The sequence below is a fragment of the Cervus canadensis genome, chromosome 3, assembly GCF_019320065.1.
Source record: "Cervus canadensis isolate Bull #8, Minnesota chromosome 3, ASM1932006v1, whole genome shotgun sequence".
Classification (NCBI taxonomy): domain Eukaryota; kingdom Metazoa; phylum Chordata; class Mammalia; order Artiodactyla; family Cervidae; genus Cervus; species Cervus canadensis.
In genome coordinates, this window is record NC_057388.1 from 100,122,067 (window position 1) to 100,139,955 (window position 17,889).

At 49.7% G+C, this 17,889-nt stretch overlaps 4 gene segments (V, D, J or C); all 4 read right to left on the reverse strand.

Moving 5' to 3' along the window:
* Positions 1 to 750: 750 nt before the first annotated feature.
* LOC122437865 lies at positions 751 to 1,228 on the reverse strand. The segment is given in 2 exon segments: positions 751 to 1,091; positions 1,176 to 1,228. Coding segments are annotated over 2 exon segments (390 nt in total).
* A 532-nt stretch (positions 1,229 to 1,760) lies between these two features.
* LOC122437866 lies at positions 1,761 to 3,527 on the reverse strand. The segment is given in 4 exon segments: positions 1,761 to 1,787; positions 2,435 to 2,748; positions 2,876 to 3,008; positions 3,483 to 3,527. Coding segments are annotated over 4 exon segments (519 nt in total).
* Positions 3,528 to 4,796: 1,269 nt separating this feature from the next.
* LOC122437867 lies at positions 4,797 to 5,503 on the reverse strand. The segment is given in 2 exon segments: positions 4,797 to 5,335; positions 5,422 to 5,503. Coding segments are annotated over 2 exon segments (588 nt in total).
* A 3,440-nt stretch (positions 5,504 to 8,943) lies between these two features.
* Positions 8,944 to 13,776, reverse strand: LOC122437868. The segment is given in 3 exon segments: positions 8,944 to 9,042; positions 13,257 to 13,615; positions 13,728 to 13,776. Coding segments are annotated over 3 exon segments (507 nt in total).
* Between the last annotated feature and the right edge of the window lie 4,113 nt (positions 13,777 to 17,889).

Here is a 17,889-nt window from a genome sequence, read left to right on the forward strand (position 1 = left end):
TTGTGTTGGTGATGCTATCTAACCACCTCTTTCTCTGCCACCCCCTTCTCCTTTTGCTTTCAGTCTTTCCCAACATCAGGGTCTAGGCTATTTAGATGCTAAAGACAGGGAGTGGTGGAGAACACATACACACAGTTTGCCTCTCCTTCTCCTGAGGGACTACAAAGGAATTATGGATGATTAATAATTAATTGAGGTTGCATTCTATTTGAGGACCCCAGGGAGCCTACTCAAACACGACCACTTAGGGATCATTACAAGGTTCCCTGAGTGGTGGGCTAGGACTTGACCCAGATGAGGGAGGAGAATCAAGGCCAAAGTAGAGAAGGGTCAGAACGAGGGCCCGGAAAGTGAGAGAGGAAAGACCCCACATCTGGTAAGTTGGACAAGAGCAGAGACTACACAGGGGCCAGCCTGGGGGAGAAACTTCCACAGCGACAGGCATGTGGTGCCCAGGGAGAGACAAGAGGGTGTAGATGTACCTGACTTCCAAACACCCTTCCCCTCTGGAGGCCTCATGTTCAGACTGATACTAGGAGTCAGAGCTGGCTAGCATCTTTAGGCTCACATGGGAGCTACGGTGAAAAGACAGAGAATGAAAGTGGACACTTGTCCATGAGGCCCTGTTGTCAGGTCTGTGCCAGCAAAGATCTAAAACTACTGGCTATGCTGCCAGTGTGTCTGTGGTCTCCGAGGCTCCAGGTGCTAGGAGCCTGCAAGGGGCTCCCCAGTGTTCAGGCTGCAGGGCGCTCATCTGTCTTTTTGCACAGAGAGGAGGTGGTCGTGCAGCGCCGTGGAGTCACTGCTGGCGCAGAAGTACACAGATGTCTGGGAGCGGTTGGCAGACTTCAGCGTGAGAGGGAAGTTCTCTGTGCTTGGTCTGGAGACGCTGTACCCGTCGGGCACATCTCCTTGCACCGTGGAGGAAGCCACAGTTGAGTAATGGATCAGCCTCAGCCCGAGTCCCGGGTCTTGTCGGTACCAGTACATATAGTTATGACCCAGATCCTGAGTACAATTAAGTGTCACGTTCTGTCCTGTCCTCACGACCTGGAATCTGGGGTCCTGAGTGACACCAGCGTGGACCGCCCCTGTGGAGAAGGAGGACCGATGCTGCAGTCACAGTGGACATGCTTCGTGCTGACACCCCAGGGGACCCTGCCCCCAGGACTCACCTGCCTGCAGGAGACAGAAGACCACACAGCCCAGGAGGCAGGGGCCCATTGCGGGGGCGGGGCAGGCAGAGGGCCCTCTGGTCTGAGTGTGGATGAGAGGGGAGAGGGGCTCTCCAGGCAGTCCTTCTGAGATGTCCCTGTCCCTGCCCGCGCCCCAGAGCCGACCTGTCGCTCAGGGGGCTTCGCCCCTTCCCCCAGACTCTCAAATCAGAAATGATCCTAAGTGAACTGTTCACAACAGGGAGATCCATCCAGATCAATGGACATAAGCCTCACAAGTAGATGTAAACTTTCTGTCAAACTAATTAAATTTTTGTGTGTGTTCTAGTCTAGAGATAATTTTTCATTAATACTTTTATTACTTTTGTTTATCTGCATATTTCTGTAGTTTTTAATCTTTTGGAAATCCTTCTGGCTTCGCTTTGACTTTATGACTGATGTGACCCAGTAGGACTTCAAGGTTCCATTTCTGCATAATTGACCACAGTCCTGAGATTGTCCCTTCACCTACCATGTTTCTCCAGGAATCTGCTCCCAACCTCACTGCAGGCTCATCAACATTTGAGGAATTGTTGGTCTATCTAATCAATTCACTGACAGACGGTCCACCACCTAAATGCAGGTACAGCTCGTTCACGTTCATAGGAGCCCTTGTTTCTCGTGTCAGGGGAGGGAGCAAGCAGAGCCCCCTCAGGCCTGTGACCCACCTTTCTGGGTGTAGAGAAGCTGGTTGCCCACCACCCCAGATGACATATTGGCACAAAGGAATACAGACGTAGGAGGGACAGGGCAAGAGGTGGCAGACACCAGGGTAAGTGAAAAATGCTCTTTATTTATTGAGAGATCCTTTCCATGGGAATACCTCCTTGTGATGCACAGCTGCCATTCACTGAGTAACAGTTCATATCTTACAGCCCCACACTGTCTCTGTTACACAGAGCCCAGCACGGATATGGACTTTCCTCTGTATGGAGCCATTTCCATGAGGAAAGGAACCACAGGTGCTGAGAACAAACTTGAGCGGAAGCCTAGTTGTAAGTTATGAAGTATGAGATCTGGGCAATTCCCGTCCCCTCAGATGTACAAACAGTTAAAATTATACTTATCTTGATGATCTTAGTGAGCATTAAAGCATATAAAGAAATGAATGTCTGGGAAAGTCTATCGCTCTGCCAGAGACTGGGCTTGGCAGGCTGGCAGCTGACACACGGGGCAACACTTCCTGAGCTGGGACAGGGGTGTTTTTGTCCCAGAGGCACCTGGTCACGCAGGGCTGTGTCTTGGCTGCTGGCACAGAGATACAGGGCGGAGTCCGTCAGCTCCAAGGAGCTCAGGTTCAGCTCTGAGCAAAGATCACTGAACTGTTCTCCTGAGAATCGATCTGGTAAGTTTCCTTTCTCACTAACTTCCCTGTTGTAATATTGAATGAGGAATTGGGGACCCTGGCCCAGGGCCTGTTGGTACCAGTACACAGAGCGGAGTCCAGATTCAGGGGAACATCTCAGCGTCACTTGCTGTTTTCCTGATTTGATCCAGTACTTGGGGGTCTGGGTGACTTCAGAATCCATCAGGCCTGTAGGGGGAGACAAGGAATCTGTGGGCAGAGCACAGGGGAAGCCTCCTGCTTCAATCCTCATCACCGGGCTTCTGTCGCAGGGTGAAAAAACATCTCAGAAGCTCCCCGCTGTGTCCAGACTCACCTGCTCCCAGGAGGCAGAGAGTCACCCAGCAGAGGAGCCTGGAGCCCTTGGCAGCATCAGGAACCCAAGGCTGCTGCTGGCTGGGGGCGGGGCTCCTGGGGTGAGAGGTGTAAGTGCTGACCCTCCTGCTTCCCTGATTGGAGCGTTTGCCTATGACGTCACTGGTCTGTGTCTCTGCTGGCTGCTCTTGTCCCCTGGACCCCTCAGCATTACCCAGGGCTGGCTCCTCTATGCCCTTCCCTGTCCTGACAGCCGCTCAGCAAGTTTGGGTGTGAGGTGAGTTTCTTCCCCTGGTCCCATGTGCCCACAACATGCCTTGTTCTCCTCTGCCTGACCCTGCCTGACACTCAGACCCAAGACTCACCAACCACCCCAGCCCCTTCACCTCCTCCTCACATGCTGATCCAGAATACAACCGTGAACATCCTGAGGTTCCAGGCACGTCCCCAGTTCCCTGGGCAGGGAGGAGTCTGTGCTGGTTCCATATGTCTTGGAACAATTCAGGGAACTCAAACCTGTTCCCAGATGCAAGCATAATATAGCCAAGGTTCCCTTAAACTGCCCTCTCCAGAGAGATTCTCAACCCCTCCCAGTACACCCTACTTACCTTTAAACACAGTGCCTCCAAGTGGCCAAAGGTCCAGGGTCTCATGGATTTGCACCATCTGTTGAAAGCAAGGGTACAAAAATCCAGGACCCTGCACACACACACACACACACACACAGACACACACAGAGACACACACACAGACACACATGCACACACAGACACACACAAACACACACACAGTCACATACACACAGACACACACACACACACACTCACACACACAGACACACACTCACAGACACACACACACAGACACACACAAACACCACACACACACAGACACACACAGACACACACACAGAGACACACACAAACACACACAGACACACACAGAGAGACACACACACACACACAGACACACACACACATACACAGACACACACACACACGCGCGCTCACACACACAAACACACATCTGTTCTACTGCCTTCCTAGCCTGGCTGATAGGGTGTATCTTCAAATCCACTCTTAGCCTCTGAAGGCAGAAGACTTTATGATCCAAACTTTTCACTAAGAGAGAAATGATTGTAGCATCACTATAATGATGTAGTTATCTAAGATGGAAATATATAATCATTGAATAAATACTCTGAGCATCTCAAGTGAATCTGCCAGCAAACATGTGTTCCATAAGTACTTCTGATTAATCAGATGTATATATTTCCAGATTGTGTATTTAAATTGAGCATTATCAAATTCTAGATAAAACTTTTAATAGGAGTTTTAGAAACATGATCTCATCTATTTCTGCACTTATAAAATCTTGATATAATGGGGGTGATGTATGATATATTTTGACTTTGAGAAGATTTTGATGAGGGCGCCAGGTGGTGGCAACCTGGCCTTGGTTAGATGAATGCTAAGGAAAACAGGGCAGGTGGGGTGGTGGGAGAACACACAAAGATCATCTGTCCCCCTGAGATGAACTCCCATGAGTTTTTGGATGATTGGTGATTAACTGAAATTGATTTCTCTTTGATGATTCCATCAAGCTTGCTCAAAGCAGAGCACTTGGAGGGGCCACTTTAGAAGCCTCCCTGAGAAATGAGAAGGGACCTGAGGCAGATGAGGGAGGAGCCTGTGGCTATGGGAGAGAGGGCCAGGGAGCTGATGCAGAGAGGTGGGGAGAGGAATGTCCTGCCTGCCTGGGAAAGGTGGGCAAGAGAAGAGAGCATGTGAGAGTCAGGCTGGGGGAGACCCTTCCAGAGAGACATTGATGAAGTGCCTGAGGTAAATAGGCCTGAGGAGGGCCTATTTAAATCTAATTTACCAACATCCTTCCCTCCTAGAGGTCTCAGGCTCAGGTGATAACTAGGAGTCAGAGCTGGGGAAGCATCTTCCTGGTTCACAGGGAGGATGCAGCGGAAAGACAGAGACCGATGGTGGACCCATGGTCCTGAGGCGTGGGAGTGAGGTTGGGGCAGCGTTGTCCACACACCCAGGGTCACACTGCAGGCACGTGTCCCACAAAGGCCTAAGGTTTCTGGTGCTGGGAGCCAGCTCGTGGGCACCTAGTACATTTTGCACAGAGAGGAGGTGGCCGTGAAGCGCCGTGGAGTAACTGCTGGCACAGAAGTACACAGATGTCTGGTTGCGGATGGCAGACTTCAATGTCAGAGGGAAGTTCTCTTTGTTTGATCTGGAGACGCTGTAACCCTCGGGCACATCTCCCGGCTCGCTACTGGGCACACCAGCTGAGTAATAGATCAGCCTCAGCCCGTGTCCCAGGTCTTGTCGGTACCAGTACATGCGATCATGACCCAAATCCTGAGTACATTTCAGTGTCTTGCTGTGTCCTGTCCTGACGACCTGGAATCTGGGGTCCTGAGTGACACCCGCGTGGACCGCCCCTGTGGAGAAGGAGGACCGATGCTGCAGTCACAACGGAGATGCTTCATGCTGGCACCCCCAAGGGGACCCTGCCCCCAGGACTCACCTGCCTGCAGGAGACTGAAGACCACACAGCCCAGGAAGCAGGGGCTCATGGCAGGGGCGGGGAACCAGAGGCAGAGGGCCCTCTGGTCTGAGTGTGGATGAGAGGGGAGAGGGGCTCTCCAGGGAGTCCTTCTGAGATGTCACTGTCCCTGCCAGGCCCCAGAGCAGACCTGCCCCATAAGGCGGCCACGCCCTTCCCCCAGAGACTCAAATCAAAGATGAACCTCAGAGTGTCACTTCCTAGACTGGCTGAGAAGAAGTCCAGGGCCCCCAAGGAAGAGAAAGAAATCCAGAGCCCTAGAGAAGGTGAAAGGGATCCAGGACTCTCAAGGAGCAAAGAACAAACATTTTTTCTACATTGCTTTGGTTAGTCAATAGAGGGACCTATCTTGCTGGAGGACATGTTTCTCCTTACTAATCTAACTAATCATCTAACTAATCTTGTTATCTTAAGATATATTTTGTGTAAGTGTGTTTGGTGAGAACTTTCTATTGTCAGTTCTAATCTTGTTAATTTAAGATGTATATTGTGAATGGATCTGATAAACTATATAAGGCCTTGATAAGACTAGCAAGCGGTGGCACTCTCCCTCCCCCTTTGATGTCTATGTCAGAAGATTTCCTTGTCCCTTTTTATATGTTAAAAAAACTCAGCTACACAAAATCTCTTAATTGATCAAGACTGGTCCCTGGTCTTGAAGCTAAATCGTCTTCGGAAATCATGAATCCAACACCTTTTAATGGAAGCTATCAAACCTGAGTGAATAGTTCATAACAGGGAGACCCATTCAGCTCACGGACATAAGCCTTACAAGTTGTTGTAATCTGTCCGTGAAACTGATCAAATTTTTTGTATGTTCTAGTCCGGAGATAATTTTTCATTAACACATACGTTACATTTATTTATCTGCATATTTCTGTAGTTTTAAGTCTTGGGGAAATCCTTCTGGCTTCCTGTTGCCCCTTATGACTCATGTGTCCCAATAGGACTTCAAGGCCTATTTGCACTTTAATTGCCTGCAGTCCTGAGAATGTCCCTCCACCTATCATGTTTCTCCAGGTGTCTGATCCTACCCTTATCACAAGCTCATCAACATTGAGGAATTGTTTGGTCTGTTTCTTATCAATTCACTGGCATTTGGTCCACCAGCCAAAGGCAGGTACAGCTCCTTCAAGTTCACAGGAGCCCCTGCTTCCCAGGTCTGGGGAGGGAGCAAGCAGATACCCTCAGGCCTGTGACCCACCTTTCTGAATGGAGAGAAGCCTTTTGCCCAGCTCGGGTTACTTATTGTCACAAAGGAATGCAGACTTAGGAGGGACATGGAGGGAGATGCAGACTCCAGAATAAACAAAAACTGCTCTGTTTTTATTTGAGAGATTCCTCCATGGGAATACCTCCTTGTGAAGCAGGACCGCCATTCACTGAATGAAAGTTCATGTCTTAGAGCCCCAAATTCAATCTTGTTACACATAACCCCTATGCATATCTAATTTGTTCTGTAGGGAGACAGTTACATTCGTGGCAAGTCACCACAGGTGTTGAGAAGAGACTTGAGTCAGAGTCCTTGCAATAATTATGAAGTATGAGATCTGGGCAAATCATGTTCACTCAGATATATAAACAGTTAAAATACTACTTATCTTGCATGATCTTTGTGAGCATTAAAGTATATCAAGAAATGAACATCTGGGGAAGACTGTATACTCCACCAGAGACTGGGCTTGCCAGGCTGGCAGTCAACACACTCACCACCACTTCCTGAGCTGGGGCAGGAGTGTTTTTGTCCCAGAGGCACCTGATCATGCAGGGCGTTGTCTTGGCTACTGGCACATAGATAAAGGGTGGAATCCGTCAGCTCCAAGGAGCCCAAGTTCAGCTCCAAGCGAAAATCACTGTACTGTTCTCCTGAGAATCGATCTGATATGTTTCCTTTCTCATTAACTTCCCTGTTGTAATACTGAATGAGGAACTGGGGGCCCTGGCCCAGAGCCTGTTGGTACCAGTACACAAAGCGATGTCCAAATTCAGAGGAACATCTCAGCCTCACTTGCTGCTTTCTTGATTTGATCAGATATTTGGGGGTCTGGGTGAATTCAGAATCCACCAGGCCTGTTGGGGAGCACAAGAAAGCTGAGGGCAGAGCACAGGGAAGCCTCCTGCTGAAGCCCTCACCGACGGGCTTCTATCTCAGGGAGGCAAATACATCTCAGAAGCTCCCACACTGTGTCCAGGAGTCACCTGCTCCCAGGAAGCAGAGAGTCACACAGCAGAGGAGCCTGGCGCCTATGGCAGCATCAGGAACCCAAGACTGCTGCTGGCTGGGGGCGGGTCTCCTAGGGTAAGTGGAGTAAACTGCCCACCCTCCTGCTTCCCTGATTGGAGCATTTGCCTATGACGTCACAGCTGTGTGTTTCTGCAAGTTCCCTACCCACTGTACACCCTGCCAGGACCAAAGTTGAGCCCTCTATACCATTCCTTGCCCTTCACAGACCCTGAACAAGGGGTGGGTGTGAAGGGTGCACCATTCCCATGTCCCCATATGCCCACAACATAGCTTGTTGTCCTCTGCCTGGCCCTGCCTAACACTCAGCCAGGCACTCACCTGGCTGGGAATCACCAGGCAATCAGCTGACAATCACACAGCCCTCACCAGCCACCCCAACCCCTTCACCTCCACTTCCCTTGCAGCTCCAGGAGACCATCTCCTGGGCACATCCTGAGGATCCAGGCACATCCCCACTTTCCCTGGCAGTGAGGAGTCTGTGCTGGTCACATGTGTCCTGGAACCTCAGGATCTCAGGGATCTCAAACCTGCTTTCTCAGGCAGGCATGTAGCCAAGGTTCCTTAAAGCTGCCCTCCCCAGGGTGAATCTCCACCCCTCCCAAGTCCCCTGATTACCGTGGGCCCACAGCGCCTCCTAGTGGCCAAAGGTCCAGAGTCTCATAGATCTGTGCCTTCTGTCTAAAGCAGGAATGTAAACACCCCACACCCTGAATACACACACTCACACACACACACACACACACACACACACAGTTGTTCTACTGTCTTCCCAACCTGGCTGACTTCAGATTGGTCTTCAAATTCCCTCTTAGCCTCTGGAGGTAAAAGACTGTAGAAACCAACATTTCCATTAAGAAGAAAATAATTTCACTGGCAGTAGCATGCTGAGGTGGAATCACACAGACCTTCAATACAGACACTCTGATGAGCTCAGGGGAATACAGCCTGGGACACTGCATTCCTTAGATCCCTCTGATTAGTCAGATCCACATATTTCTTGATTTTATACATTAATTAAATATCACTAATTCTAGGTAATGGATTTATATACAGAGATTATATATTAACCCATTGATTATTAAAGTTATAAGACTTTGAAATTAAAAAAGCCAACCGTGCACTGTATTTAAGGTAGATGCAGCTGGGCGTGATAGGAGACTGCACACTCCGTGTCACACCACAGGCATGTGGCCCTGGGCTCTGAGGCTCCGCGTGCGAGAAGCCTGCAAGGGGCTCTCCTACTTCCAGGTCGCAGGGCTTCCCTCATCTTTTTGCACAGACTGGAGGTAGCCGTGCAGCGCCGTGGAGTAACTGCTGGCGCAGAAGTACACAGATGTCTAGGAGCCGTTGGCAGACTCCAGCGTGAGAGGGAATTTCTGTGTGTTTGGTCTGGAGACAATGTACCTGTCAGTCATGTCTCCTTTCTCCGTGGCAGGAGGGATAACTGAGTAATGGATTAGCCTCAGCCCGTGTTCCGGGTCTTGTCGGTACCAGTACATATAGCTATAGCTCAGATCCTGAGTACAGTTAAGTGTGACGCTCTGTCCTGTCCTCACGACCTGGAATCTGGGGTCCTGGGTGACACCAGCGTGGACCGCCCCTGTGGAGAAGGAGGACCGATGCTGCAGTCACAGTGGACATGCTCAGTGCTGGCACCCCCAAGGGGACCCTGCCCCCAGGACTCACCTGCCTGCAGGAGACAGAAGACCACACAGCCCAGGAGGCAGGGGCTCGTGTCGGGGGCGGGGCAGTTGGAGGGCCCTCTGGTCTGAGTGTGGATGAGAGGGGAGAGGGGCTCTCCAGGGAGTCCTTCTGAGATGTCCCTGTCCCTGCCAGGCCCCAGAGCCAACCTGTCACTAAAGGGGCCATGCCCCCTCCTCCAGAGCCTCAAATCAGAAATGATCCTAAGTGAACAGTTCACATATGACCAACCTAGACAGCATATTAAAAAGCAGAGACATTTACTTTGCCAACAAATGTCCATCTGGTTAAAGCTATGGTTTTTCCAGTAGTCACGTATGGATGTGAGAGTTGGACTATAAAGAAAGCTGAGCACCAAAGAATTGATGCTTTTGAACTGTGGTGTTGGAGAAGACTCTTGAGAGTCCCTTGGACTGGAAGGAGATACAAGCAGTCCATCATAAAGGAAGTCAGTCCTGAATATTCATTGGAAGGACTGATGCTGAAGCTGAAACTCCAATACTTTGGCCACCTGATGTGAAGAACTGACTCATTTGAAGAAACCCTGATGCTGGGCAAGATTGAAAGCAGGAGGAGAAGGGGACGACAGAGGATGAGATGGTTGGATGGCATTGCCGACGTGATGGGTATATGTTTGCATAACCTCCAGGAGTTGGTGATGCACAGGAAAGCCTGGCATTCTGCAATCAGGGGGTCGCAAAGAGTCGGACACGACCTAGCAACTGAACGAACTGAACAGGTCACAACAGGGAGACCCATCCAGCTCAATGAACATAAGCCTTACAAGTTCTTGTAAACTTTCCATAAAACTGTTCACAACTTTAGGTACATTTTATCCCAGAAATAGCTGTTCATTAATACATACATTCATTTTCTTTATCTACATATTTCTGTGGTTTTGAATCTCAGGGAAATTCCTCAGGGCTTCCTGCTGCCCTTTAGGACTCACGTGTCCCGAGTAATCCCTCATGTTTCTACTTTCTTTAGTTGACAACAGTCTTGTTCATGTCCTTCCACCCACAATGATTTTGGATCTGTTTCCCCAACCTTAGAGCCGGCTCATCAACACTTGAGGAATCCTTGGGCTCCTTTGCTTATTAATTCACGACTGACAGGGTGCCTGTCAAACGCAGGCTCACGCCGTCATGCTCACCTGAGCACGTCTTCTGGTGTCTGAGGGGTGGGGGGGCAGCAGGCCGAACCACCTCAGGCCTGTGCCCACCTTGCTTGGAGGAGAGAAGCTGGCTGCCCAGCACCACGGATGACACGTTGGCACAAAGGCGTCCAGACGTGGAGGGATGTCGGGAGAGATGGCTGACCCCGGGCAAAGGAGAAAAGCTCCGATTCTACGTGAGACATTCATTGCATGGGAGTACTTCCTTGTGAAGCGTGGCAGCCATTCAGTAACTGACATCCTAGACCCTAGACTATCACGGTGCACAGACCTCACATTTAGAAGGACCCTGTACTAGCTGCTATGCTCTGCTGCTGTGATTTCCAACTTCTCAGTAATTTCTGAACCGGAATATCATGCACCTGGTCATGAGTAGGTGACCGTGGTGATCTCCTGATATGCTGGTCTCAGGTCTTGGGTCTGAGGGACTAACCATTCCTGGGGCCTCAGAGACAAAAACACAGAAACTAAAGTCAGAAGCAAGGAATGAGCCCGATGTTGTAGCCACAAAAACAAGCCTTGAATTGGGGCCTGGCAAGGCCATGGGATCCACACCTGTGCTCAGAGTGTCACTGGCCCAAGAGACAGTGGGACCCACAACACAGGAGACTAGTGCCCAGGCCAGGCCGCTGCAGAAAGGGGAACTTTTCAACTCAACTCTTGTGACTTGTAGCTGGGGTCAAATCAAAGGCAGGCTTCTCCTGACATGAGATGATCTCTCACCCTAGTTGCTGCTTCTGGTTGCCTGCTCAGTCCCAGCACCAGTGTGGGCACAGGAAGCCTTGTTGTGTGTGTTTCACATGGGACCTTAAAGGAATTTCCTAAATGAGGACTTCCTGTCAAAAGAGCACCATAAAATCATTTCAGGCAATGTGTGCATGAGAAAAGAAATTTATGAAAGCGCATAAGTAATTAAAAACAAAACAAAAAAAAGCTTATACCGGCAGGGAAGATCTTTGGATGGTCATTTTCCAAACCATCCATCTCCAGATAGGATAGTCCCTGACATGGATATGGTGCTCACATGCTTTCAAGAAAGTCCTTATCCATAATCCTTTCCAGGAGTAATGTTTTAAATATTTAGCTCTGGGCTAAAGAGGACTTTAAAACAGAATGACAGCAACAGAAATCATACTGTTCACTGTCAGGGAAAGAGACAGGCCTGGGAAGGGGGCCTGAGAGAACTTCTAGTGATGAAATGTTCTCAGTCTTTATAGACGAATGATCCAGGGGCACATACAGATGGATTGATCAAAACCATTCTTTGGTTCACTGTACAGTTTGTAATGTTATTGTATATACAGAGGATCCCTCGAAACACACTTTTTTGAACTTCCTGGGTCCAGTTTTGTGTGGAATTTTTAATAGATGCTAACTACAGACCTTGTTGTTCATTGGAAAAGAATCTCCCTGCAATGGGAGAGACCTGGGTTGGATCCCTGGGTGGGGAAGATCTGCCGGAAGGGGAAAAGTCTACCCACTCCAGTATTCTGGCCTGGAGAATTTCATGGACTGTATGGGGGTCACAAAGAGTCAGACACAACTGAGTAACTTTCACTGTCACTTTTCACAGTACTACACAATTGTGTCTGGTTGAATCTGCTGTTCTGGAATCATAAATACAGCAGGTTGACTGAATTTTAAAGAAACTTTTACATCAGGGATAGAGCTGGGTCAGGGCTCCCAAACTTCACATTATTCAAATGTTTACTATAATCCATATGCCAATAAAGTTGACGTAAAAACGCCTGAGGGTAAGTTACATGCTCTGTTTATCTCATGTAGTGAACCAGCAAGCACAATTACTTTCATTCCTGTGACATCTGAAGACCTCAAGTATAGGGCTTGAAGTCACACTGTGTCCATATCTACTTTAGTACCTAGGAAGCACTAGAGGAGGCTGTCAGAGATTAGCAAAAGGCTCAAGAAATCCAGAGTCCTGTTACCTGTCAGGGACTTCATGCGACTAAATTCTTGTGAAACCCTGGAAGACGGTGTCCTGACTAATAAAATATGTCAACTAGACTCTGCCATGGATATTTAGCTTTATTTTTCTGGGTGCTCCTAAAAGGGGTAGTTTTCGAAAAGGTAATATGTTAATAGGTAAATTTTAATAATAGATTAGATTAGCATTTTAATTTGTAAAGCAGATGACCCTCCATAATGTAGGTGGGCTTCATGAAACCAGGAGAAGAGATGAATAGACAAACGATCACTGATCCTCTCCCAAGTAAGAGATAATTGTCAGTTCATGGCCTTCACACTGGGCCACTAGTTCTGCTTTTGAACTTAAACATCAGTTCCCCCGCAGTCTCTAGTAGCACCAGACCAGCCTGCAGCTTTTGCACTTACCAGCCTTAACAACTGTGTGAGCCAATTGCTTTAAAACATGTGTGTGTATGTATTTGTGTGTGTGTGTCTATTATTTATTCTTGTGGGGGACAGTTTTGGGGGGGCAAAGATCACAAGAGATGAAGACAGACTTGAATCAAATACCTTGCTCTGAAAGGAATGAAATATGAGACGTGGGCAAGTCAGTTCCACTCAGATGTATAAACAGGGAAAATAATAGTTACCTAGGATGACCTTTGGGACCACTAAAACACAGCAGAAGAAGAATGTCTGGGAGAGACTATCGGATCTATCTAGGCCTGGAAGGCAGGCAGTCACCCTCACCACACTTCCTGAGCTGGGGTAGGAGAGTTTTTGTGCCAGAGGCACCTGATCATGCAGGGCTGTGTCTGGGCTGCTGGCACAGAGATACACGGCCGAGTCCGTCAGCTCCAAGGCGCTCAAGTTCAGCTCAGAGCGAGAGTCACTGAACTGTTTTGCTGAGAATCGATCCGGGAGCTGTACTTCTCCCCTCACTTCCTGCCTGTAATACTCAATGAGGAACAGGGGGCCCTGGCCCAGGGCCTGTTGGTACCAGTACACAGAGAGGTGTCCAGAGACAGGGGAGCATCCCAGGGTCACTCGCTGTCCTCTTGCTTTAATCAGGTATCTTGGGATTTGTGTGACTCCAGCATCCACAAGGCCTGTGGGGGAAGAAGATGGGGCTGAGAAACACCGCAGGAGAGAAGCCGATGGTGCCTTGGTTTCAGGCAGTCAGCCTAGGAACACAGATTCTCTCCTGTGCCAAGGACCCACCTGCTGCCAGGAGACAAAGAGCCACACAGCAGACGGGGCTGCAGCCCATGGCAGGAGGGGCAGAGCTGTCTGTGTCTCCTTGCTCGGAGCTCTGCTTCTCTGAGAGCTGGGGTTCTGGGCCTCCTTCCCCTGATTGGAGGTGAGGCAGGGACATCACTGCTCTGATGTCATTGCCTCTGCTGGTTCCCAGGAATCTGACCTCTCATTCCAGGTCAGCTGATCTACGAACGCTGCTCTGTCCTGCAGTCTCTTAGATGATGTGTGAGCTGGACTGCTGCTCTGGGCGAGGCTGGGTTTATGCCCGACGCCCTTCCCTATGTCTCCTTTGCTTCTCTCTTCAGGCTGATGTTTCCCTTTTCTGTTTCTTTCCTACCAAATCCCAGCTCCATACCCTTCACTTTTTCTGCAACCTCAGAGGCTCCTTCAGCATTGCAGAGTTGAAGTTCATGGCTCCCAGCTGGGACAGCAAGCTTTCAAATTAGTGCCTATGCTAGTCAGGCTTCTAGAGATAAAAACCCCAAATGAAGCTTTCTCTTAACCCTCTTGGTCCCAGGCACTAGCACTGTCCCCTTGCTCTGCCCAGAATCTTCTGGAGTTTGGCAGTTCCACAGCTTCCCCATGTGGTCTATGTGTGGAAACCAAGATTGCCTGCCCAGGTTTTATAGTCATGGGATGTGTTCATATCAGAAAATATTTCACAGTTTGCCTATCGCACTGTTTTTCTTTTATTTTTCAAAAGAACACACACACAATTCGAAACACAAAGACCCACAGCAGCCTGCCATAGCTGGTTTATAATTTTGTATTTCACAAGAAAAGAAATGTGCTCATGCAGGAAATATTTAATACTTTGACTTTTAGAAGATTGTGATGAAAGAGATGCTACAAACTTGGGTTAGTTTTTGTTGGTGGTGGTGCTGTTCAATTGCTAACTCGAGTCCATCTCTTTGTGACCTCATGCATCGCAGCGCACCAAGCTCCCCTGTTCTTCACAATCTCCCAGAGGTTGCCCAAATTCATGTCTGTAGAGTCAGAGATGCTATCTAACCACCGCTTTCTCGGCCACCACCTTCTTGTCTTGCTTTCAGTCTTTTCCAGCATCAGGGTCTAGGCTATTTAGATGCTAAAGACAGGCAGTGGTGGAGAATACAGACACACACAGCTTGTCTCTCCTTCTCCTGAGGGACTAGCAAGGAATTTTGGATGATTAATAATTAGCTGAGGTTTCATTCTCTTTGAGGACCCCAGAGAGCCTACTCAAACACGACCACTTAGGGATCATTATAAGGTTCCCTGGGTGATAGGCAAGGACATGACCCAGATGAGGGAGGAGCAGCTAGGCTGAAGTAGAGAAGGGTGGGTACAAGGGCCAGGAAGATGGGAGAAGAAAGACCCCACGTCTGGGTAAGTTGGACAAGAGCAGAGAACACACAAGGGCCAGCCTAGCGGATAACCTTCCACAGCGACAGGCATGTGGTGCCCGGGGAGAGACAAGAGGGTCTAGATGTACCTGATTTCCCAAACCCTTCCCTCCTGGAGGCCTCATGTTCAGACTGATACTAGGAGTCAGAGCTGGTAGCATGTTACGTTCACCTGGCAGCTACGGTGAAAAGACAGAGAGTGAAAGTGGACACATGATCACGAGGCCCTGTTGTCAGGTCTGTGCCAGCCAAGATCAAAACTGCAGGCTATGCTGCCAGTGTGTCTGTGGGCTGCGAGGCTCCAGGTGCTAGGAGCCTGCAAAGGGCTCCTCAAGTTTCAGGCTGCAGGGCCTTTTTGCACAGAGAGGAGGTGGCCGTGCAGCGCCGTGGAGTCACTGCTGGCGCAGAAGTACACAGATGTCTGGGAGCGGTTGGCAGAATTCAGCGTGAGAGGGAAGTTCTCTGTGCTTGGTCTGGAGACGCTGTACCCGTCGGGCACATCTCCTTTCACCATGGAGGGAGCCACAGCTGAGTAATGAATCAGCCTCAGCCCGTGTCCCGGGTCTTGTCGGTACCAGCACATATAGTTATGACCCAGATCCTGAGTACAATTAAGTGTGGCACTCTGTCCTGTCCTCACGACCTGGAATCTGGGGTCCTGAGTGACACCAGCGTGGACCGCCCCTGTGGAGAAGGAGGACAGATGCTGCAGTCACAGAGGACATGCTCAGTGCTGACACCCCCAGGGGACCCTGCCCCCCAGGACTCACCTGCCTGCAGAAGACAGAAGACCACACAGCCCAGGAGGCAGGGGCCCATGGCGGGGGCGGGGCAGGCAGAGGGCCCTCTGGTCTGAGTGTGGATGAGAGGGGAGAGGGGCTCTCCAGGGAGTCCTTCTGATATGTCCCTGTCCCTGCCAGGCCCCAGAGCCAACCTGTCACTCAGGGGGCCACGCCCCTTCCCCCAGAGGCTCAAATCAGAAATGATCCTAAGTGAACTGTTCTCAACAGGGAGATCAATCCAGATCAATGGACATAAGCCTGACAAGTAGATGTAAATTTTCTGTCAAACTAATTAAATTTTGTGTGTGTTCTAGTCCAGAGATAATTCTTCATTAATACATTTATTACTTTTATTTATCTGCATATTTCTGTAGCGTTAAATCTTGTGGAAATCCTTCTGGCTTCCTGTTGACTTTGTGACTGATGTGACCCAGTAGGACTTCAAGGTTCCATTTCTGCATAATTGACCACAGTCCTGAGATTGTCCCTTCACCTACCATGTTTCTCCAGGAATCTGCTCCCAACCTCATTGCAGGCTCATCAACATTTGAGGAATTGTTTGGTCTATTTCTAATCAATTCACTGACAGACGGTCCACCAGCTAAATGCAGGTACACCTCAATCATGTTCACAGGAGTCCGAGTTTCCCGTGTCAGGGGAGGGAGCAAGCAGAGCCCCCTCAGGCCTGTGACCCACCTTTCTGGGTGTAGAGAAGCTGGTTGCCCACCACCCCAGATGACACATTGGCACAAAGGAATACAGACGTAGGAGGGACACGGCAAGAGGTGGCAGACTCCAGGGTAACTGAGTGTTTATGTCTTTATTTATTGAGAGGTTCTTTCCATGGGAATACCTCCTTGTGATGCACAGCTGCATTCATTGAGTAACAGTTCATATCTTACAGCCCCACACTGTCTCTGTTACACAGAGCCCAGCACGGATATGGAATTTGCTCTGTATGGAGCCATTTCCATGAGGAAAGGAACCACAGGTGCTGAGAACAAACTTGAGCGGAAGCCTAGTTGTAAGTTATGAAGTATGAGATCTGGGCAATTCCCGTCCCCTCAGATGTACAAGCAGTTAAAATAATACTTATCTTGATGATCTTAGTGAGCATTAAAGCATATAAAGAAATGAACGTCTGGGAAAGTCTATCGCTCTACCAGAGACTGGGCTTGGCAGGCTGGCAGCTGACACACGGGGCAACACTTCCTGAGCTGGGGCAGGGGTGTTTTTGTCCCAGAGGCACCTGATCATGCACGGCTGTGTCTTGGCTGCTGGCACAGAGATACAGGGCTGAGTCCGTCAGCTCCTAGGAGATCAAGTTCAGCTCTGAGCAAAGATCACTGAACTGTTCTCCTGAGAATCGATCTGGTATGTTTCCTTTCTCACTAACTTCCCTGTTGTAATACTGAATGAGGAATTGGGGGCCCTGGCCAGGGCCTGTTGGTACCAGTACACAGAGAGGTATCCAGATTCAGGCGAACATCTCAGTGTCACTTGCTGTTTTCCTGATTTGATCCGGTACTTGGGTGTCTGGGTGACTTCAGAATCTACCAGGCCTGTTGGGGGAGACAAGGAATCTGTGGGCAGAGCACAGGGGAAGCCTCCTGCTTCAATCCTCATCACCGGGCTTCTGTCGCAGGGTGACAGAACATCTCAGAAGCTCCCCGCTGTGTCCAGACTCACCTGCTCCCAGGAGGCAGAGTCACCCAACAGAGGAGCCTGGAGCCCTTGGCAGCATCAGGAACCCAAGGCTGCTGCTGGCTGGGGGCGGGGCTCCTGGGGTGAGAGGTGTAAGTGCTGACCCTCCTGCTTCCCTGATTGGAGCGTTTGCCTATGACGTCACTGGTCTGTGTCTCTGCAGGCTGCCCTTGTCCACTGGACCCGTTGGCAGGACCCAGGGCTGGCTCCTCTATGCCATCCCTTATCCTGACAGCCCCTCAGCAAGTTTGGCTG